General features: G+C 32.7%; 5 protein-coding genes across 5 annotated transcripts; 4 read left to right on the forward strand and 1 right to left on the reverse strand.

The window, feature by feature from the left end:
* Positions 1 to 191: 191 nt before the first annotated feature.
* PGO_101270 (RNA-binding protein) lies at positions 192 to 5488 on the forward strand (the record flags this gene model as incomplete). The annotated part of the gene is made up of 5 exons (XM_028688158.1): positions 192 to 1896; positions 2112 to 2290; positions 2506 to 2763; positions 3065 to 3301; positions 3482 to 5488. The coding sequence occupies 5 exons, from the start codon at positions 192 to 194 to the stop codon at positions 5486 to 5488; spliced, it is 4386 nt and encodes a 1461-aa protein (XP_028543959.1).
* A 2116-nt stretch (positions 5489 to 7604) lies between these two features.
* PGO_101280 (hypothetical protein, conserved) lies at positions 7605 to 11435 on the reverse strand (the record flags this gene model as incomplete). The annotated part of the gene is made up of 1 exon (XM_028688159.1): positions 7605 to 11435. The coding sequence occupies one exon, from the start codon at positions 11433 to 11435 to the stop codon at positions 7605 to 7607; it is 3831 nt and encodes a 1276-aa protein (XP_028543960.1).
* A 4059-nt stretch (positions 11436 to 15494) lies between these two features.
* Positions 15495 to 18494, forward strand: PGO_101290 (ATP-dependent RNA helicase DDX23; the record flags this gene model as incomplete). Its single annotated transcript, XM_028688160.1, has 1 exon — positions 15495 to 18494. One exon carries the CDS (start codon positions 15495 to 15497, stop codon positions 18492 to 18494), a length of 3000 nt encoding a protein of 999 aa, XP_028543961.1.
* Positions 18495 to 20077: 1583 nt separating this feature from the next.
* On the forward strand, positions 20078 to 20830 carry PGO_101300 (cyclin; the record flags this gene model as incomplete). Its single annotated transcript, XM_028688161.1, has 1 exon — positions 20078 to 20830. The coding sequence occupies one exon, from the start codon at positions 20078 to 20080 to the stop codon at positions 20828 to 20830; it is 753 nt and encodes a 250-aa protein (XP_028543962.1).
* A 1620-nt stretch (positions 20831 to 22450) lies between these two features.
* Positions 22451 to 24149, forward strand: PGO_101310 (proteasome subunit beta type-1; the record flags this gene model as incomplete). The annotated part of the gene is made up of 4 exons (XM_028688162.1): positions 22451 to 22566; positions 22953 to 23060; positions 23235 to 23304; positions 23718 to 24149. The coding sequence occupies 4 exons, from the start codon at positions 22451 to 22453 to the stop codon at positions 24147 to 24149; spliced, it is 726 nt and encodes a 241-aa protein (XP_028543963.1).
* Between the last annotated feature and the right edge of the window lie 592 nt (positions 24150 to 24741).

Below are 24741 nucleotides of genomic sequence, written 5' to 3' on the forward strand. Positions count from 1 at the left end.
CTAATTTTTTATGTGAATATGAGCCTTTTTTTTTTTTTTTTTTTTTTTTTAAATTAAAAAAGAGAATTAAAGTAAAAATAAAAATAATTAAGCAATTAAATAGACGAATTAGAATATCCAGTAATAATATCCAACTAAAATACAGCACATAATTTAAAAAAAAAAAAATTGCGTACTGCAAAGGGTAAGTCATGCAGATTAGATGTAACCCGGATATGGAAAACAGAACAGAGAATAAAAATCCAAATGAGACTAATGCACTATTGAATGATCCACAGATAGAGAGCCACATGTCATGCGAGGGAGGAAAGGCTATTCAAACTCATAGACAAACGAAATGTGAGGATTTGGAACGAGTGACTCCCCCCCAATGTAGCGACAAGGGTAGAGGAGATATAGGCACGATACATAAGAAAGGTAGAAACGGTACCGACATGGTGCATAAAAAAGGTGGAAACGGTGACGACGTGGTGCATAAGAAAGGTGCAGGTTCCATCGAAAATGTAAGCAAAAGTACAAATAGGGGAGACGGGGAAGAGTATCATAATATAGACAATGCTATCTTGAACAAAGACATGTGTAGTACAAGTGTCAAGTGTCAAAGTATCGATAGAAGGAAAGAAGAGAATATGAGAACTGATTATGCACTTGGCCATGGTTTAATGATAGGAAACCAAATGGGATTATCATTATCAAGCGTTCCAAATAATGTAGTAACACACATGAGTTTTCCACAGGTGTGCATGCACACATCGAACAATCAAAACAACATGATAGATATAGAAGAGACAGAAACCAAATACCTGAACAATAATGTGCAAAATGATATGATAATCTCATCAGTGTCGAAAGAAATATTACCAGGGTGCTATATAAATAAAGATACAATGGGCAATAATGGAAATATCACCACAATTGGTAATTTTTCCACTAGCACCATGAATTATCATAAAGAAAATTTTTACTCTTATTTTGACAATATGAACAGAATGAATGATACATGTACATATATTTCAGGAGATATCAATAATAACATGTTCCCGCACCATAATAATAGAAATGTTTTATCAACACTCGATAATTATATCATTCCTTATGACCAATACAATTCTTTTTATTCTTCGTATATTCCTCCTCATCCTTTTTTCAATTATAGAAATATCATACATAGTAAGAACTATTGCGAGACAGACACTGCGTGCGATTTAGGAAATTTCTCGCCTGCGAACCAAATCTGCAACAACAACCATAGCAATGCTCGTAACACCAATAACTGGCATAGTAACAGTTACAACACCACACTGATGAATAAAGAAGATAACTATAAAAATCACAACACATACAACAAATTCATGTTCCCTGCAAAAGAACTTCTTAATAATAATGAATATCATATGGATACTATACCCTGTGGAGGGAGTTACTCAGACAGAATTTCAAGTAGTATGTTAGTGAATAAGAAAATCGCATCCACTTATGTCCCAGGAAGTGTTGGTAGTATTAGCTGTTTGAATACCATGGATAATGTAGTGAGTCCACGTGAGTACAGTCTTCTGATGCACCAAAGCAATGATAGTCTAAGCAATAGATCGTTAAATCTGAGTGGAAATAACAACACACAGATATTTAACTACTTCAACTATGTTTCTTCCAACAACAACTTTAACATTCAAAGATTCTCATCTAATGGTCCTGCACCCAATTCAGCGAATGATAACCAACAACACATCTCCTACTATAACACATTTAATGAAAATTATTTTTTATCAGCATCCAAAACATATTTTCAAAACAATTTTTTAAATGAATATCCGATACCTCCCATACCATTCATGGATGCATACAACCACGCCGAAAATGTAACGTATTCGCTAAATAGCTTTTTCCACAGACAAGGTAAGAAGTAGAAATGAGTGATTTACAGTTCTTCTTTCTCTGTTTCTTTCTCGTAATATACCATTCTCCATGTACCCGATTCGCATAAGCATCGATATATTATCGGAAACTGGGTCACCCAGACTGTAAACTGGATATTCAATGTGTACACCATTTTTTTTTTTTTCTCCAATTCTCGCGTACCACCTCTAACTTACCACCACCTCCATTTGCAGCGAATTCAAATATAAGCACCATTCAGAAATTCAATACAAATAAAGATTTAAAAAATGCTCATACCAGTAACCAAAACATGGGTAAACGAGTCCCCCTGAGTAAAAAAAACAACTACAATAATAAGTTCAGTTACATATCACCCATAATTTGTTCGGGAAACATTTACAACATAGCAAAGGTACACAATTATTTGTTTCCTGTGGTCATTGTCTTGCTTTACTTTTTGCAACGTCCACTTGGTTTCATTAGTCTGCTTCATTACTCTGCTTCATCACCCGCTTAATTACGCTACTTCATTACTCTGCTTCATCACCCGCTTAATTACGCTACTTCATTACTCTGCTTCGTCGTGTTCCATGCGACCATCCCCTCCCTTTACACACCCGTGTGAAGGACCAGACGGGTTGCAGAATACTGCAGAGAATCCTGGAAAAGAAGAACCCAAAACATGTAGAAGAAATATACAACGAAACATTGGAACACATAATCGAACTAATGATTGACCCCTTCGGGAATTACTTGTGTCAGAAATTAATGGAAGTAAGCACATCAGAGCAAATTGAAAGAATAATTGACAAATCAGCGAATGAGTTAGTCAAAGCTTCATTAAGTGTTCATGGCACCAGGGCGGTTCAAAAACTCATAGAAATGGTAACTCAAAAATTTTTTTTTTTTTTTTTTTTCTTTCTCTTTTCTCTACGTTCCAAGTGGGGGAAGTCACACATATAGACCAGACATAGACCATCTTTGCTTTGTATGCATTTACACATAACATGTTTACTCATACCTGTTTCTATGAATTAAGAGCATGCCAGTCTCGGTTATTCACAAGGGCCAATCATGTCTCACCATATCACATCACACCATATCATGTCTCACCATATCACGTCACGCCATATCATTTTTTTTTTTTTTTTTTTTTTTTTTTTATGTGTCCCCCTTCTTCATCCAGATAAGAACGCCTGCACAAATAAAAAAAACAACAAGAGCATTGAAGAATTCCATAATTATTCTTATCAAAGATATCAATGGAAATCATGTTGTACAGAAGTGTTTGATTAGCTTGACGAGTAATCAATGCCAATTTATCTATGATGCCATTTTGAAAAATTGTCTTGATGTTTGCATGCACAGACATGGTTGTTGCGTCGTTCAGAGATGCATAGATTCAGCCAATGAACAACAGAAGGTGCGTTTCCTGAATATGAAAATATCCGTAAACTTCGTGTGTTCGATTTGGTATATATGTCGAATGGGACATCTTCTATTTCTGTCTCTGTGCATGTTTTTCCTTTTCCTTTTCGCCACCTACTTACTTCCCACGAACGAATGGACATCACTCACACACATGGTTTTCACCCCACCACAGGAATTATTCACGAAGAAAATATCAAAGCACGCACTGAAACTTGTTCAGGATGCATTTGGGAATTACGTAGTTCAGTATGTGTTAAATTTGGGGAAAGAAAAGGTGAATTTAGAAATAGTTAATAAGCTCTTATCGAATATCGAAAATTTAGCGGTTCAGAAATTTTCATCCAATGTTGTAGAAAAATGTTTAATTATTGGAAATAATAAATGTAGAGAAATAATAATAAATGAAATTTTAAAGAAAGGAAAGGAATCATTGAAAAATATAATTCTTGATCAGTATGGAAATTATGTTATTCAAAGAGCTTTGTCTGTTGCATCAGAACCTCAACTCACCAGATTGGTAGAAGGAATAAGACCATATATAAAAGAGTTAAGACACATATCTTCAGGAAAAAGAATCGCATGGAAATTAGCGCAGAAACATCCCTTACTTAGTGAAGATATGAACAACTATTTCCAAAATGGTGAAAATGGTGAAAATGGTGGAAATGGTGAAAATGGTGAAAATGGTGAAAATGGTGGAAATGGTGAAAATGGTGAAAATGGTGAAAATGGTGGAAATGGTGAAAATGGTGGAAATGGTGAAAATGATGAAAATGGTGAAAAATTTGCGAAAATATGCTCTGCCATGATCAATCAGACTACACCCGATAATATCATTATACCTGTACCAACTGTTGCGAATAAGAAGAACTATTCAGATGTAGCCAAGAGTAAAAATAAAAAACAGGGAGAATTAAATAGAACGAAAAAATTTCAAGATGGTATTACCGTAAGCAAAACATTGGTGCAAGAGGTGGGAGAATTTTTTAAAAATTCCTATGGTAAACATGCACAAGTGGATTTTATTAATGTTCAAAATGGTTCAGGAAAAAAGAATGCATCATATGGGGAGATAGGGGTGAAAGACACTGTTCTGCATGAGAGGAATCGTTATAAGAATAATCATAATAAAAACATATTCCTTGGAAATAACAAAAAAAAAAGAGATGATGTGAGAACAGGAAAAACAAAGACGTGTTGTTTGGACATGAAAAATTACCCATCAGATGGGTACGCACCAAGTTTTAGAGAAATTAACATAGAAGAAGAGGAAGTGGAGGAAGATGTAGAAGTGGAGGAAGATGTAGAAGTGGAGGAAGAGGAAGGAAAGAAACATTATGAGTTATACAAAACGAATGACAATTACAATGAAGACAAGAACACACCCAAGATTAACCATATCACCAACCGTAGAAAAACCAATGCTTATACGAATTTCCCTAGACAAGAAAAGTCTTACGGAAGGAAGATTCATAAACAGGATATTGAAATAGATCAAGATGGCGAAAGTGTGGACATTGCAAGTAAAATGGATCACAACTCAAAGCATGCGATGCACAAAGTGAGCGGTAAGAACGAGATTCACAAAGTGAGCGGTAAGAACGAGATTCACAAAATGAGCGGTGAGAACAAGATTCACAAAATGAGCGGTAAAAATGACATTTTCAACGAGGATTTTACAAAAAGTGAAAAAAGCAACAATACCATTGTGCAAAGTGAGAATTGGGAAGATATGCATGTTGAGGAAAAAAACAAAAAGACTAGGGATCTAGAAAGAGATAAAAGGAAAGAAAACAGTGATTATTCGTCCATGGGCATCAATAACAAAAATAGCAAGTATGGAAAAAGAAACAAAGACATTAAGGACCCTATGGGAGAATGCATCCAGAAGGTCAGCGAACATGGAATGAGAAAAATACAAAATTGTAATGACGTCACCCAAGTGAGGACAAATTGCCAGCACCTGGGAGCTCCGAAAACCACAGCTGCAGATTCTACCCCTAGAGGGATTACTACCACAACTGTAAGATCTACCACTGCTACTAATTCCACCACAGCGAATGTTAGAGAAAGATTTCAAAATTCTGACAACCATGTTCGAGAAAAGAAAAAAAAAAATAGACACAGGGGCAGGAGAAGAAATCAGAAAATGAATGACCATGTTAAAAGACGAAAATGACATGTTCTATGGAAAATGTGTTTGGTTCATCGGAAGCTAGCTATGTACAAAAAGAAGACAGTGTGGCTATTCCAAGTTTCAAGGGCAATGTGAATAAGGAACTAACATACAAATGATTATAAGTAACAAAGAAGGAGCAATGCACGGAGACGACACACCATCACATGTTGAGGAACACGCAAAATGTGAAGGCACAAAATGGTGACAGAAAGCATAGGTATGCTGAAAATAAATTATCGAAAATTCGCTAGAAAAAATGAACAATTTGAAGTTAAGGTTAATGTTAATGAAAAATTTGATGAAAAATCTGATGAACACATAAGAGGAATAAATGGAACACAAAAGTGTGGAGAAAGACCAACTTTTAAAAATGCATTTGGATCAAGTTAGATATGTGTATTATGGATTATAACACAAAGAGAGGGAAAAAAAAATGAGAAATGTATACCTATGATGATGGTATCATGGAGAAAATCGATAATCAAAACTTTAACAAGAATATTAGACACACCATGCTCATTTGGAAAAATCTCCCTCCCCTCCACTCCCCCATTTTTAACAGAAATCAAGCAAGGGCTTTCCAGCCATACCAGGATCCAGAATATCCATTAAACACAAGAAAAAAAAAAAAAAAAATATTTCCAGTATTCTACATAACCTTAAAAATAGAAATAGAACAAGAAACGCGTATGAAACAAATAATACTAGAAGAAGTTCCAGAAAAAAAAAAAAAAAAAAAAAAAAAAAAGAGAAACATATTCAGGAAAGATTTATTTCTAACATAGTAAGAATTCGTTGGAGCACTGTTGCTGTTTGACTATACTAGGTAGTTCTATCAAGTTCTCTGGCTACGTCATCTATCATGTTTTGCACATTTCATTTTCACCAACTTCTCTGTTAGAATGAATTAGATAAGTTATAATATAACACCCACTTACCATCGAATGAATTTATTATTTTTCCTTCATTTACCAAGACAGTGCTTAAGGTTGTTGCATAATCGAATAATTTAATTAACCATAGATTGAAGTGAATAGAGGTTAGTTTGATTTAGTCAGATCATATGGATGAGAGTACACGTTCTTGAATTTTATCTTTCATATACATGCATGTGTATGTGTGTGTGGGTGGGTTGGGGGGTTAAAGAACTGAGGCTTCTTTTTTTTCTGACACTTAAAGGATACAATTTGTGAACTATTTTAACTGTACTTGTTTTTTTTTTTTTTTTCGCATGTTCTTATTTTCTTGTGTTATTATTGTTTTTCCCGACTTGACCAATTGCACTACTAATTTGTGTAGGTGCGTGGATATGCATAAAAGGTTTGGGTTGGGGAGAAGGGGTTTTGCTACACCATTTTTGTGACCATTCTGTATAAGAGAGGTACGGATTTATTAATCGACAAGTTATGAAATGGTTAAATTAAGAATTATATATAATTTTGTGAAAAACAGAGAATTGTGCCTTTACGTTGAGACAGAAAAGTTTTAAGTTTTTACAGGTTATATTTATTTAATTTTTTTCAGATTTTTTTCAAATTTTTTTCAAATTTTTTTCCATTTTTTTCAAATTTTTTTCAAATTTTTTTCCATTTTTTTCAAGATTTTCTCTTTTTTTTTTCCATTTTTTTGTAAAATGAAATAAAATCTGAATTAATACCACATTTTGAATTAACTTTTTTTTTTTTTTTTTTGAAGATAATTAAAACTTTTGAACCTACGTAATATTTAATGTTTATATGTAAATTTCAAACATGGAAAGGACGGGGTGTGTGTACAAACTTATGTACACTGTATTACACTAACATTGATGAATGGTGTTATATCGTGTGGAGGGTTTTTTTCCCTTAAAGGGTGTGGTAAATTTCTTTACATGTACGTTTTTTTTTTTTTTTTTTTTTTTTTTTTTGTATATCACGTTTACCACAGGTGTCTACCCCATTAAAATTAGAAAAAATAGAAACATATATGTATATATATATATATATATAATATACGTATAATTCGTGAATGGCTAAGCGCGCATTGAAAGAGGCAACGTTTGCTTCTTCGTTGCTTCTTTACTGGTTTGTCCCTGTGGAGAAAGCTCATACGTCGTCCCACTGCCTCACACGTTTAGCTAAAATTTCGTGAGTTCAAGCAGGAAGGGATGCGAGAATTTTTTTTTTTTTCTTCGTGGATGTGTGTGCTTGATTGTGGTTACTTTTGGCTGGATATTCCAAACCATTATGGTATGATCATCAGAAGCAGATACCATATATGGAAATTTGGTAGTTGAAAGTGGCCATATTGCAATGCTGACAGTAGAAGCATGGCCATTTATGACATCTAATAAATACCCCTTTGTCTTATGCCATATATATATTAAGCTGTCTTCACTACCACTAATAACATAATCTTCTTTTTTTCCACCAAATGTAGAATGAACAATAAATCTACCTTGCTTATGTCCTCTATATGTTTGTATAATATACCTATGTTTAATATCCCACAATTTAATAGTTGGTCTATGATCAGCTATATTAACAAGTATATGATTATATAAATTAGATGCACATACAGATGTGATTGTGTCATATTCAGGTAAAATATATAATTCCTTTTTTATTGTGTAATCAATAACACGAACATTTTTATCTGATGGGACTGCAATTAGATACTTTTCATTATTTGTGAAAACAAAATTTTGTATTCTTGTGCTAAAAGACCATGCATAGAGAACAGAAAAACTTTTTAATTCTTTATTCAATTTTGTGCAATATATTTTTTTATCAAATGCAGATGATATGATTGTTGAATCGTCTTTTGACCAGCATATTGATGTAATAGGACCATTATGCATTGTTAACATTAGTTTTTTTTTATTACTTTTGGGACTCCATATTATAATATTAGAATCGTTAGAACCTGATACCAAATATTTACTATTATTACTCCATATCACATAACTTACTCCATCCATATGACCATTCCATTCTCTTAATTTATTAAAAGGGTATATTCCCTTCCACAAAATTATACTCTTATCTTTGCTAGCCGATGCAATATATTTTCCATTCCTTGATACATTTACATACCATACTTCATCTCTATGCCCTTGTAATATTTTTATGCAATAGTAAGGAAGTTTTATTTTCTTGCATTCATGATTTTTTAGTAATGATAGGGATAGAAGTTTGGATCTTGTTTCCCATCCTTTATTGCTATTCCCTCTCTCATGCTTTCTTAATTCTTTTCTTCTCTTTAGACTTAATTTCTCTCCATTCTTTTCGCTTCTCCCAAGGAATTCGATTCTTCCATTATGTTCCATACTTACATATGTCTTTCCAGTTGATCCTTCGTTTGGGATCGCTCCTCTTCCCTTGACTCTTTTCCTCCATCCCTCTTCCTCCTTTGCAATTAAGCCCTTTTCTTCTTCACTAAGAAATTCTGAATTGGAAGGAATAACGCCCACTCCCTCTTCCCGCTCCTGCTCCTGCTGCTTCTTCTCCTCTTCTCCTTTTTCTTCTTCATTTTCTTCCACATGAACCGTCTCCCCTCCTACACTATTCAGGTTACTGCCCTGCTTAAGTTTTTGTTTTTCACTTATGAGATCACTCTTGGATTTCTCCCTTACGGTTTGGATTTTCCCATGTTCGCAACTGGACACATTGAATGAACAAATTTTTGATTCGTCTGTTTCAATTTTTGCACATTTTCTGTATTTCATGGATTTTCCATTTTTCACGATGGCTTCCTTATGATATGACAAGGGGCTAGAGAACATCTGAGTGGTCTCGACATTGCTAGTATTTCTGCTACTCATTGTTGGTGTGTTGTTTTTCTCGTTAGAATCGAAATGGGTTATCTCTCCTCCTTTGGATTCTTTCCCTGTAAATGAGATGTTTGACAGCTTTGTGACTTTGATGAACGAATTGTCACTTGTTACGTTAAATTGATTTTCTGCAATATTTTCGCTGTCCCAGAGTATCGCGGTTCTGTTCATGTAATCGATTGGCTCGTTAGATGTGGGTTCGCTAGATATTGGCTCATTAGATGTGGGCTCGTTAGAGATAGGTTTGTCCACAGTTGACTCGTCCAATCTGGAATATGCATCTTGCACCTCTGAGTCTACAAAGGCACTTTTTAGTTTCACTTTGTGGTAGTACAGGGATGATTCACTATTCACATTTTGATGGTGCTTCGAAAAGTCACTCATGCATGAATTCGCTTCATCCTGTGATTCAAAATTTTTTTTTTTCTTTGAACACAAAATTTTTGTGTCAACTACTTGCTTCCCTTCTTCTTTCTTCTCTTTTTTCAATTCGAGTGTCTTCCCTATGGAAGTAGAGTTGTCTGACGTTAGCAGTTTACCCTGTATCATCTTGTGTCTGCTCAGATTCAATTCCGTGACCACATCTTCTCCTGTCATTTCTTCTGCCGTTTCTTCTGTCATCTCTTCTGTCATTTCTTCTGTCATCTCTTCTGCCACTTCTTCTGCAACCTCCTGTTCCGCTTGCTTTTTCCCGGGTTGGCCTCTTTTCTGCGTCCTCTCTTCCCAATATTTCACCTCATCAGCAACGCTTGCAAGTTTCATTTCGGAAAAATTGTTATGAAACAAGCAATTATCTACTTGGTACTTGAGTGACTGATGCAGCAAAATGGCTAATCTTCTTGGGGGAAGGATAATGTGTTCAGGTAATAATCGATTTATTTTTTCAAACAGCAATTTTCGTGAGTTCTTCATTGTCGCTTGATAGTTTTTTTTTCTTTTTTTTGCTAAAAGGACATTATTTAAGGACATGAAAAAAGTCGTGCACTGATGTAATCTGTTGTATGTATCTTCATCAAAACAATATTTGGCTAGCTTATTTCTTAGACATCTCAAAGCAGCAAAATATTTTCCTTCATATAAATATTCTATAAAACATTGTTCATATATTAAAAAAGAAATTGCTTTCAGCAAATTTTTATTAAGATTTGCACTTTTTAAATTGCTAATTGCATTTTTCCATTTCCCTGCTATTACATTTTTATGCATTTCTTTAACTAATGGTTGCTCAAGTTCAATTCCACTTTCTAACTCTAAATATTTGGCAGATTTTTTATATCCCATGTTTTTAATGGCCTGAATTACAAGTAGGATAACATCTTTTTTCAGTAATCCCTCCCATAGAAAGTCATTCCTTTTCGATTTTTGTTTTCCTTCATTACACTTTCTGAGTTTTGGTTTCATTGAGTTCAAACTATAACTGCTGTCAGAAGTGCCATGGTTGCTATGATTGATACTGTGCGTGCCACTACAACCACTTCGATCACCACGACCATTGCAATGATGATTACTGCTGTGGTTACTGCTGTGGTTACTACTGTGGTTGATGCTGTGGTTGATGCTGTGGCTGATGCTGCGGCTGATGCTGTCGTTATTTCCTTTGTCATTTTCACTGCATACACTTAATCTTTTGATTTTATTTATTTTTTTTTTCTTCTTTTCCCTCTTCTCATTACCTTTAATTTGGCTACCTCCTGTTGGCTTTCTTCCTGCACTCTTCAAGCTTGTTGTCTCCTTGTAGTTAGGATCATTTTTCATATTTGCATTTGCCACTTTCTCACCTTTTCCAACATTCGAGTAAGATTGAGATTCGTTCTGTTGTGTAAAATCCAGATTGTTAATTCTGCATATGCCATAATGTTTCTCATTGTGTGTATAATTAAATTTTCCATTGGAAATTACTTTGTCTAATTTTATTTGTTCATTATTTTTTACAAGATTGTTATCTGTTGCTTGTTCTTGCAAATATTCATTTACATGTACTTTCTTCGTCCGGAACGAAGAAGATGTGATTTCATTTTTATTATTGCTTTCGAATGAATTTAACATATTCCAATTTTTGAATTTTTTCTTAATAACATGACTTATTTCCTCCTGTCTTTTTCTTTTTTCGCGATTAATGTTGTTTGTTATATTCATAACGATTATAATGGTATGAGGAGATGGGGGAGGGGTATATATTATCTTCTATGAAGGGTCACATTAAAGCTTTATATATACATATGTATGTGTATGTCTGTGTATGTATGTGTATGTCTGTGTATGTATGTGTATGTATGTGTATGTCTGTGTATGTCTGTGTATGTCTGTGTATGTCTGCGTACGTGTGTATGTATGTGTGTGTACGTCTATGCTTGTGCACATATAGATGCGATGCGGGGGAGAGAGTGGGGAATCTGGGAAAGGAGGACATGTACTTGCAGAAAAAACTCAGTGGGATAGAAAATAAAAAGAAAAAAAAAAAAAAAAGGGGGGGGGGGAAATAAATAACGATATATTTTGCCTTAACCGTTCAGGCAGAAATAAATAATTTTTCATGTAAAAAAATAAAAAAAATATATAAATAAAAAATTCACGTAATAGCAGTAATCAAAGTGTTAAACGCATGTTAGACTTCAAGCATAAAGACCAAAAATGCATGAAATAACAGAATTGATGTGCCGCTTTGGCATTAATACTCGCAGACTTTTAAATATAGTAACATGTGTGAACCCCAATTAGCTAATTTGAAATAATACAGGGATACGGGAAAAAAAAAAAAAAAAAAAAAAAAAAATGAAAAAGGGGAAAAGAGAAAAGCATGAAAGGTGGCTTCTCTTCATTGTATGTAAGTTTGAATTGTTGCAATTCTCGTTACACGACCTTTTTCCCCTTATTTCCTTTATGCTAAGGGTTTCTTTTGAAACTGTGCTGTACTGACTGTTTTTTCTTAATTTTTTGTTTGTAAGCAAACTATTCTTGTTAGTTTTTCTTGCTCCTACCGTTTTTAGCCTTGTTCACTGGCTTTAATTCCTATTTTTTTTTTTTTTTTTTTTTTTTTTTTTTTTTTTTTATTTTCACTTGTGTTAGTAGCCCTGTCAACACATTCACTTTAATTAGCACCTTTCTATTTCTGGCACTCAAATTCACATGACACATATCGGTTTGTACCACCCTATAAGCTTGGCACATATGTGATAAGGCATATCAGTGAGCACGCATGCAAAAGTTTTCTGTTATTATGTAATATGCTTGTAGTAGTTTTTAAGTCCAAATGAATTCACAAATGAATAGGAACACAGAGGAATGTACAATTTGTGTATATGCAAAACGAAAAAGTGCCTGCACATATCCACATGTGTATATCGGTGCGTGATAATAATGAAGATAAGTATGACCTTATTTTTTCCTGTGTTTAAAAGTTCATGAGCATGGGAGGGCTATGAAAATGAAGAGAAAGGAGTAAACAAAAAAAAAAAAAAAAAAAAAAAAAGAGGTCACTGACTTTTATCTCATATAGTAGATAGTTTGGCTTGTTTGCCACTTTTGTACTTATTTTTTTTTTTTTTTCTTTTTTTGCACCTTTTTTTTATCTCAACTTTTTTTTTCAAGTTACAAAAATTGTTTATTGCAGAAGTAAGCTTTATAAATTAAAAGTGATGTTTTCTTTTCCTTTCTTTCGTGCGAAGTTTGTACATGATCCTTGTAATACTCTGTCGATTTGTGAATGTCCATGTTAAAACAAACTCCACAATTGCGAAAAAGAACAAATGAACAAATGCTTAGGCATGTGTAGGTACTACATAAAAAGGTTCACCTACATGTAAAGGCAACTGTATATATATGGACGGAAAAACTTACTGGAAAATTCGCCTGTACAAGCAAGAGAAATTATAAGTGCACATGGGAAAGGCAATCTCACCCACACAAAAAAAAGAAACGAAAAAAAAAAAAAACTACTGTTGCTTTTTATGTCCCCATTTTGCATACTAAGGGCAAAAATGCATAGTTCATTTGCTACAAAAATACACCTCATGGAAGTGTATAATATGAGTGCTAAAATATATTATCCACTTAGGGGGTAACTGAAGCAAACTCTGCTTACTATTACGGAGTAAATAAATTACTCTTTTTTTTTCCCTCTATTTTTGCATTTTCCTTTTTCATCTTTGTAACAAGTTTCTGTTTGGGATGCAAGTACGTACGTGTGCATGTGTATGTGCGTTTTCCCCGATTTTATGACATCAGAATCTTTGCTTAAAAAAGAAGAGCGTGTATTATAGGACTAACGGTTTTGAAAAAAAGTGGACAAAAAGAAAATAGGAAAACGAAGAAATAAGTGCTTATGTGAAACTATTTATACATTCAGTTATACGTTGTGCCAAAATTTGCACATAGTTTTTGCAAACATATGTGATTATAATTTTTTTATACGAAATTTGTTTATGTTATAGGAGGTTTTTCTCCCTTCTTCTTCTTCTTCGTCTTCTTCCTTTTTATTTGTATTTTCACGAAAGGGGTAGAAGGCAATATATCTTGCACTGCCAGTTCATGCCATAATATTATTTTTAAGACAATTCGGATGTATAAACAAAATAAATTATGCTCTTTTTAAAAAATTCATCTATTGAGAATGTGATAGCTGTTCATAATTTTTATTTATATGAAAATCATATTGTTTATGCATCATACATACATAGGAGTATGGGTATTCCGAGAGAAGACATAGTTACTTATTTGTCTTCATACTTCTTTTTTTTTTTTTTTTTTTTTTTTGTAACATATGAATAGGAAAAAAAAAAATTGCAAATGTCCTTTTTATTACAAGTTAACATTTTTGCTTAACGTTATTGTGCTATGGAGAAAGGGACAAATTACATAAATTTTCTATTTTTAAATGTCTAAACTCCTGCCTATAAAAACAAATATTATGTCATATTTTGTTTAGGGGATAAACAAAAAAGGGGAAGGGGTGATGGACATTGGAACGGGAGATCCTTTCAACTTCCTCCCTGCATGAACTCGTCAGAACAGTTCCTTTAATTTTGGTTAATTTTTTTTTCTTTCTTTTCCTTTTTTTTTTTTTTATACCACATTTTGTGGAAAAGTCTGACACATTATCTCATTCAGTAAGGAAATATAAACAAAAGGAGGAAAGAGCAGGTGGATTATTCATTCTGCTTAGGTGTATTTTATATACAATTTTTAAAATTTTAAAAAGAAGGAAATTCCCTTTCTCTAATGCATATGAGATTAATAAAATTCATTCTATACTATTTTCCTATAACATGAGCACATATAACGTACGTATATATAACACTTTAAATGGCATGTGCTAAAAATGAAACAACAAAAAAAAAAAAAAAAAAAAAAACAAAACAAAAAATGCTTAAGTAATCAACTGAACAAAAATATTCTGCATTTAAGGGACATTGCAAAATGGTGTGTTGTACTGGACTGGTTTATTTTTTTTTTTTTTTTTTTTTTTTTTTTTTTTTTTTTTTTTTTTTTTTCTGGTGTTTTCTCTTGGACATATTGACCTTTAATATGTTATATGTACCCATATAAAAAATAATTTTTCCTCGCATTTCATTTAATGGGGAAGATGAGGGTTCAGTTTTATTCTCCACTTTGCGAAAGTTTTTACGTTTTCCCATTTTTCATGCGAACGAATTAGGATGTAACATACCTCACAGATTGTGTCAATTTTTTTTTTTTTTTTTTTTTTCCCCCCTATGTATAATCGAAATTGAGCAAACAAAAAGAGAAGTTTTTCCTAAGGCTTGGATTATAAAAATCAAATCAGCATTGCTGGGCCCATTTGAATAGTGATATATATACCTGTACACGTGAGCATAACACGACACGTGATTTTTCTTATTTTTTTTATCCTATTTTGTGTCGTTGAGCACAATGTCGTAGGCTTGGTGAAGAGAATAAATGATACAATGGTAACCCATTTTATTACCTTTGTTTTGTCCTTGTACTAAGCATTATTTCATTTTTGTCTGTTTTTATAATTCAGAAATACCATTTCTATTTATACTATATAGAAGTTTGATCACTACGTGTTAATAAAAAAAAAAAAAAACTCCTTACAGTAGTAACCGTGGAATATATATCCACTCATATTCAAACCCATGTAACACACCAAATGTACTAAAATCTGAAATCTTAACAGCGCTTACCGAAAAAGCATATAAAATAAAATGCATAAAGATGTTTCTGTTCAGGAAAAAGGATAACACGACTGAGGATGAGAAGAAACAGAACGTCCAAGTTAATAACCCGTTTCAAAATATTCAAAAGGATGCCCAAGATGTGAAGTCAGAAAGGAATTTACAAAATGATGAAAAAAATATGAACAGTTCAGATAAAAATGATGAAGAAAAGGAAGAAGAAGAAAAAAAAAAAAAAAAAAAAAATAGTATAGAAGAGAAGGAAAGCACAATAAATAAATTCCAGGAAGAAAATCAAAATGGTTTAAAAGAGCAAGACACAAGCGCCCAAGACAGTGATAACTTAAATAACCAAGTAAAGGAAGACCAAACAAAATACACACATGAGAATTTAACATCCGCTGGTGATAACAATATCAGGAAAGAAATGTACAGATTTATTCCAAGCGAAATAAAAAAAAAAAAAATTAACTTGTATAGTTCATCCAGTTCTGCATCCTCATCTGAAGAAGAAAACATATTTACACATAAAAATAAAAGAAAAATGAAAGACTTAGACTTAGATGTAGAGGAATATGAACATGTCAGAAAAAGGGAGAGAACAGAAGAAATTCAGCAAAGCAGTAACATTACTAGTAGAACTCGAGAAACCAACACAATTAATATGAACAGAAAAATTTTTGCAAACATTTCTAGTAGCAATGAGAAACTAGTTTTTTTAACAAAAAAAGTAAGAGAAGAAATTAAGCGAAAATCTGATAAAAAAGAAAATGTAAGCTTTATTTCCATGGGTGAAGAAAACAGGTATAAAAAAGATTCACGCAAAAAGGAAATAGATAACAGAAGAGGGAAGAGGGATATCGATAATAAAACATATTATAATGATGATAGATATAGGACAAGGAAAAAAATCGAATCAAATGAAGAAATTAGAAAAAGGGAGTCTGAAATAAATGAAAGAAGAAGGAAAGTGTCCTCAAATGAAGAATCAAATGATGAACAAAATTGTAAACACGAAAATGGAGAAGAGGAAGAGGAAGAAAATTATAAGGACAGGTATGGAAAAGTGGAATCATCCTTAGCAGAGTTAAATATGCTACATATTAGCAACATTGAGAGAGAAAGTCAAAAGGAAAAGGAATTAGAAATCATAAAACAACAATATTTAGGGTTAAACAAAAAGAAAAAGAAAATGCAGAAGCCATCAGAAAAGTTTAGAAACATTTTTAACTTTGAGTGGGATCAATCAGAAGATACATCTAGAAACGACAGTAACCCGTTATATCAGAACAGACTAGAACCCCAATTGTTATTTGGTCGAGGATACATTGCAGGGATAGACGTTAGAGAACAAAGGAAAAAAAATAATTTTTATGATAATTTAGTTCAAAATAGAATAAACTTTAGTATGAGAAAAGGAACAGGTTCTAGTAACTCTCAAAAGAAGGATAGTTTGGACAAGAGTGATGCAGATGTGGATAATATTATGAACGGTATAGCTAATCATACTACTAGCATATCATCATTGTCAAACACATCGAATCCAATGGAACATTTTACCAATCTCAATAATAACTCCTTGAGTAGAAGCAAAACTGGAGAACTTATTTACGAACCCAAAATAAATAACATCATACAAGATGTTCATAATAAACACTGGAGTGAGAAAAAAAGAGAAGAAATGACAGACAGAGATTGGAGAATATTTAGAGAAGATAATGAAATTTATATTAAAGGTGGGGTTGTACCACCACCCATAAGAAGATGGGAAGAATCTAATCTGTCTAGTGATTTATTAAAAGCTATTAAAAAAGCAAAATATGAAAATCCTACACCAATTCAGATGCAAGCTATACCAATTGCTTTAGAAATGCGAGATTTAATTGGTATTGCTGAAACTGGTTCAGGAAAAACTGCTGCGTTTGTTTTGCCTATGCTTTCATATGTGAAACAACTACCACCATTGACTTATGAAACATCTCAAGATGGTCCTTATGCACTTGTCATTGCCCCTTCGAGGGAACTAGCCATTCAGATATTTGATGAAACAAATAAGTTTGCATCGTACTGTTCATGCAGAACGGTAGCAGTAGTAGGAGGTAGAAATGCAGAAGCACAAGCTTTCGAATTGAGAAGAGGAGTAGAAATAGTTATAGGGACCCCAGGAAGAATACAAGATTGTTTAGAAAAGGCATATACAGTATTAAATCAATGTAATTATGTAATTTTAGATGAAGCAGATCGAATGATGGACATGGGATTTGAAGATTCTGTTCATTTCATTTTGGACAGAATACCAACATCTAATTTGAAATCAGAAGATGATGCATTAGCGTTACAAGAAGAAATGATGGCAAAGGCAGGACATCGTTTATACAGACTTACACAAATGTTTTCTGCAACCATGCCACCAGCAGTTGAAAGATTATCTAGAAAATATTTAAGAGCTCCAGCTTATATATCCATTGGGGATCCAGGTGCAGGTAAAAGGTCAATAGAACAGAAATTGGAATTTATTACAGAAGGGAAAAAGAAACAAAAGTTGCAAGAAATTTTAGAAAATTATGAACCACCCATTATTGTATTTGTTAATCAGAAAAAGGTTGCAGACATTATTGCAAAATCGATAAGCAAAATGAAATTTAGAGCCGTATCTCTGCATGGTGGAAAAGCACAGGAAATAAGAGAACAAACACTGAATTCGTTTAAAAATGCAGATTATGATATATTAGTAGCTACAGATGTTGCTGGAAGAGGTATTGATGTGCATGGGGTTAAATTAGTTATTAATTTTGATATGCCAAAGGATATTGAATCTTACACACACAGAATTGGACGTACTGGAAGAGCCGGTATGAAAGGACTAGCCATTTCATTCGTTACAGAACAGGATACGCATTTATTTTATGATTTAAAACAGTTTCTTATTTCTTCCAATAATATTGTTCCCATGGAACTAGCCAACAATCCAGCATCGAAAGTAAAGCCAGGAACAGTGATTCAGAACGTTAAGAAAAGCCAAGTTTTGTTTAAAAGCTAGTCGTGCATGATTAGAGAAATGATGATATGGTGCAGGAAAGGTTGATGAGATGGGAAGTGATGACAAGGGAAATGATGAAAAGTCGGATAAATTGTTGTTTTATATGTGCACCTAATACATTCTCCTAGCATGTTCGTTCTTGAACTCATTTCTGTATCCATCCAGTACACCCAGTTGACATGTATATATATATATATATGTATATATTTGTATAAACATGGAATCTCCAACAGTAACGCAATGAAAAAGCATCTTTTCACGTCAAAGAGACACACAGGTAATTAATGTAGAGTAGGCAAACAGGACAAGTTCGTACCTGCGAAGTAATGAGATTGTGCAAACATAACAGTAAAATTTTATATATAGTATGATATTATTCTATTATTTATTACCTCCTCTAGCTTTTAACTCCATTTTTATGATTCTCAACAAATCTTGTTAAGGGTCAAATTTTCACACCTGCTTTGGAAAAAAATGTGAAGAAAGAAGTTATGTCTTTTTTTTTTTTTTTTTTTTTTTTTTTCCCATACGCAACTGCACGGTCCGGACAATGGACATTTACTTAGCGCTTTTACTTTTTCCGTCATAGGATTTTTTCTCTCACATATATATACACATTCCATCGAACATGTAAATATATACATGCATACATACGGACATACATCTGTGTCCATATATATTTTTTTTTTTTTTTTTATTACAACGATTGAACAACTGAGTTGGTCTTCATGAGGAAACATACCGATATTATACGCATGTATATGATTATATACATATAGGCTTACATGCGTGCATATGTGTGTTTTTTTTTTTTTTTTTTTTTTTTTCTTTCCAATCCCCGCGAGCATACGGAATTCTTGCATGAGCGTTTAAGTTCCTACTTTTACTTTTCAAAAATTTAATGTGCACGTGTAGAAATCCATCAATTTTGCTGCTTCCTCGAGATGAATATATGTCAAACGGGCGCTACATTTGTCGTGTTAATTTTTTTTTTTTTTTTTTTTTTTCCCCCTTTGCACAGGGTAAAGAAAATAGGGTATGTTGCTTTTCTAGTAAAGATAGAAGGAATATGAAAATGGTGAGGATAAATTAGATTAGAAGGGTTGTGAAAGAACGAAGGGGTTTCAAGTGATAGTTAAGTTCCATTATTTCGAAAAATATGCTACATAAAGACATGAAAGAAGGAGTGGAATATATCACTGTCCATATATATTTGCACTTCCTTCACACGTTACGTCATTTCCATAGTTGGTTCCCCGCTAGATTTTTGTTTCGTTTTGTTTTGTTTTGCTTTTTCCTTTTTTTTTTTTTTTTTCTTTTTTTTTCTTTTCTTGTCGGTAAGTTAAAACTCAGCGTGGGCACATGACCTATACGTTCACATGTAAATTTATATATATATGTATGCATGTAAATTTATATATATATATATATATATATATATATATATATATATATGTGTGTGTGTGTGTGTGTGTATACATGTAAATATTTATTTATGCCTGCAAATATTTATCTATACATTTACAAAATTTATCTGTACAACATACACGTGGACATGTGTGGGGGAATGCACACACGCGAAAATGGAATATGAAACAGGAGCCGATGCACCTAGGACGGATAGAAAATATATTTCTTATATTCCCATCGTGCTGGAAAACATGATAAAGCAAGATAGAGGAGAAGGGAAAATCACTAGTTTTCATGCTTCAAAAATCCCTGATATATCTATTAAAAATTATGTTGAAAGGATAAGTAAATACATAGGATGTAGTAACGAATGTTTTGTTCTTTTAATGATATATATTGACAGAATTATAAAATTAAACAAAGACATTAGCTTATCACTTTTGTGTATTCATAGATTACTTATAACTGCTACAATGATATCTGCTAAATTTTTTGATGACTTGTATTATTCAAATGATTTTTATGCAAAGGTTGGAGGGGTATCTACACAAGAAATTAACAAATTAGAATCCAACTTTTTACATTTAATAGATTATAAATTATTTGTGTCTTCAGAGGAGTATGATTTTTACAGACATTCAATATCCCTAGCAGTTGAGAAGTATTTAAGTCGACTGAAAAATGGACAAACAAGGAAAAAAAAAGAACATACCACTGCCTTTGCCAGCACCCGTTATGACACGAAAGGTGACAAATGTGATGATCTCCAAGATGAAAAGTGTCGTGGAAAGGACACTGTCTACCCCCACCACTCTACTGTGAAGCCCTACAATTTATTTAATTATACTGCCCCTCACAGAACGAACATTATGTTTATAAATCATGAAAGCAATTCCCAATGTTTTCATTCTCCCCGTGGTTCGTGAATTTCTTTGGAAGTTTCGAATGTGTTGTATTGTTTCTTTCAAACAGGACGTAACATGTGTGTTTATATGCATGTACTGCTACACAAAATAAGTCTCCCATCTCCTCCTTGGAATACATCATAACTTTTATTTGCACCTCTGCTCAAAATACCCCTTAACAGGAATCTACTTTCCCGTTTTATGCACACGTAAAAGGTATATTATATATACATATATATTTTATGCATATCCGAATTTGTTAACTTTTGTGGCCCCTCTTTTTTTTTTTTTTTTCTTTTTTTCCTACCCCTGCTGCCGTTAGAAACACTTTTTCCCTTGTTCTCCATAATTTGCAACTTATCCATATCACGTTTTATTATACACTAAAATTTTGCGACCAACAAAATGGGTTGGAAAAATGAAAAAATTAGAAAAAATGAGAAAAAGTAGGAAATAATGAGAAAAAGTAGGAAATAATGAGAAAAAGTAGGAAATAATGAGAAAAAGTAGGAAATAATGAGAAAAAGTAGGAAATAATGAGAAAAAGTAGGAAATAATGAGAAAAAGTAGGAAATAATGAGAAAAAGTAGAAAAAAATGAGAAAAAGTAGAAAAAAATGAGAATAAAAAACTCCTGCGTACTAAGCCATGCTACAGAAGAGTATGCAATAAATACAAACACGGTGTCATGATTAGGATTCATTCGTAAAGGTTGGTATTCTTTTTCGCTATGGTATAAATGGTCAAAGATGAAGCATGTTCAATTAGGTATAATTCGCCTTGAACAAGTTTGAAAGACGAGCTGCATTGTATATAATATATTAAGTTCCTTGTAGCACACGTTGTTTTTATGACACCCCAAAAATAATGTTTTATTTTAATTGGTCTGTTGAGTGTATTTCAAATTGTTTCCTGCAGTAGAAAACCCAAACTAAAATCGGTCGTGAAAAAAAAAAAAATAAAATAAAATAAAAGTAGACTGAAGGAAGTTCGAGAAAAAGGTATTATGCGTGAACATGTTAAAGCAACGTCCAGGTGATATTCAACATTTGATATCAGAAAGAGTGCAAAAGAAAGAGCTGAACTGCCTCGTGCATCACCCACAGGTAAAGCTTGTGGTGCAGTAAGAACTAACCCAACGCTTGTCACACATGTGTGTACAATTTGAGACTACTAAATTGAGTACAATGAAGGGGGATACATTCTTTATTCAGAAAAAAAAAAATAAAATAAAAAAATGCAAAAAACGGGAAAAAAACAAAAAAAAGCAAAAATAGCAGAACAAGTAAAAAAGGCAAAAAAAAGTAAAATTAAAATAAAAGTTTCTCATCCGAAATTACCAAACTGCAGGCTAATCACTCATGCCAAGGCGTAAAAAAAAAAATATAAAGAAATAAATAAATAAAAATAAATAAATAAAAATAAATAAAAAAAATCATAAGAGGGAAAGAGGGAATTTTTTTTTTTTTTTTCTTTTGTGCAGCAGAAAAGAAATGACTCACTGATTTATTAACATTGACCTACTTTTACATTTTTTTGCACGTTTAAGGCTAAAAGTGCTAAGATTATATTATTACATTCTTAAAGGCTAGATTATTTACTTTCCAAGTGATATCCCCCAAAAAAGTTTCATGCACACAAAATGGAAATCTTGACTTTAAATGATTATTCAGGAAAAAACAATTCAGAGGAGAAGGATAGCATAGTGGAACATGGGCGTGGTTTTAAGAGGTGGTACCCTTATATCGACAACGGAGGGTATGGAAAAAAAAGGAAAGAAATTATCGAGAGAACCGATTAAAATATGAATATCAGACATGGAAGTGGTTTTAAATATCGAAATGAAGCAATGAAAAAACAAAAAAAACAATGAGCTAAAGAGCTAAACAACTAAACAACTAAACAACTGAACTACACGAAGTGCACAGGGAACATACACAAAGTCACATCCTTGTGACATCAATAAATGCATGAACATATCAAGGGGAAACAACGTTCAAACGCGTTTACCCATCATTATATATAATAACTTGTCCGTGTTGAATTTTTGTAAAAAAGGAGAATTCAGCACACAAAATAATGTACTTACTTGTGCATATTCATGTATACTATTATTTTATTTTTTTTTTTTTTCTTTTAACCAGAACCGTTATCGGGTTAACTGGCAAAGATTACGTCATCCTAGCTGCAGACACAAGACTGTCCTTGTCTTACTCTATATATACGAGATATTGCCCAAAAATATCAAAATTGTAAAAAAAAATTTGCTCTTTTTTTTTTTTTTTTTTTTTTTTTTATAACTAGTACTATTGAAAGAGGAATTGCGAGTGTATCCATATGTAGAAAATACTTATTGTCTCATGAGCCAAATGAGAAATGTAAATGTTAGTCATGATTTTTTTTCATTCCTTATTTATATTTCATAGAACGGACAAGTGTATTATCGGGTCCTCTGGAATGCAGTCAGACATAAAAACCCTGCACTCGTTGTTGAAGGTAAAAAAGGAAAAGAAATGAAAAAGAAAGTGAAAATGAAACGAAAAAGGAAGTGAAAATGAAAATGAAACGAAAAAGAAAGTGAAAATGAAAATGAAACGAAAAAGAAAGTGAAAATGAAAATGAAACGAAAAAGAAAGTGAAAATGAAAATGAAACGAAAAAGAAAGTGAAGGCCATACAAAAAAGGCAAGCGTGGACGACTGAGTGCAGGCTCATATTTTGATTGTGTAAATAAATTGCATAAATCATGAACACACGGGGGGGTTAATAAATATACTGAGACAGTTTTGCTAATTTTTTCAACGGATTGTATAATTTATTTCTCCTGTTGATATGAGCTCGTTTTTATTTCCTTTTTTTTTTTTTTTTTTGCAATTTTTTGCAATTTTTTGCAATTTTTTTTTTTTTCAGAAAAAAATCGAATTGTTCATACTTGAACATGGACATAGCCCAGATATTCATGTGATTGCAAGGCTACTATGTGTGATACTTTATAGCAGAAGATTTTTTCCCTACTACACATTCAATCTCTTGGCAGGAATAAGTGAGGACAACAAAGGAGTACTTTATAATTACGATGCTATTGGTTCATATTGTGAAGCAACTCATTCATGTGTTGGTAGTGGATCTGCACTTATTTTACCTATCTTAGATAACAGAATGGAACAGAAAAATCAGCTAGTTAAAAATATGAATTTTAATTTGAGAGACGATATAGATTTTGTTAAGGATGCGATCACTTCTGCTACAGAAAGAGATATATATACTGGAGATTCGACGGAAATATACATCATTGACAAGTTGGGAATAAACACTACAACGTTAGAGTTGAAGCAGGATTAACTGGGCTAGGAATCCTATATACAAAGTTTTTTTTTTTTTTTTTTTTGAGAGGGGAAGTGGGGCTAGGATTAATGCCACTGCTATGATTAGTGCTATGACTATGATTGGGGCTGGGGTTTATTCTCCAAACTACTCTTCAAGCTACACTTTAAGCTACGCCCTAGTTAGCATCTCCACACTTGCACAAAAGAATAATTTTTTATAAAAATGGAATTGTTACGAAGGAACACTCAACTTAAAAAAGGAGTGTAAGTCATAAATGATCCGTCCTTTTCTCCCCCTCCCCTTTAGTGTTATGATACTTCAAGTAGCATTAATGAACGAGGAAAAATTAAATCCATAGGCCTTTCCATAATTCCTAGTACACATGTGTGTTTGTGTCCATATTACGTAAGTGCATTTTATTTATTGTACTATTTTTTCTGAGAACAAAAATGTAAGCCTTCAAAGTGAGTACGAAATGAAGAAAACAAGGGAAAGAAGAATATGGAAGGCCAAAGAAGGGGAAAAAAAGGGAAAAAAATGGAAAAAGAAGGAAAAAAATGGAAAAAGAAGGAAAAAAAAAGGAAAAAAAAAGGGAAAAAATGGAAAA

The sequence above is a fragment of the Plasmodium gonderi genome, assembly GCF_002157705.1.
Source record: "Plasmodium gonderi DNA, contig: Chr10, whole genome shotgun sequence".
NCBI classification, from domain to species: Eukaryota; Apicomplexa; class Aconoidasida; order Haemosporida; family Plasmodiidae; genus Plasmodium; species Plasmodium gonderi.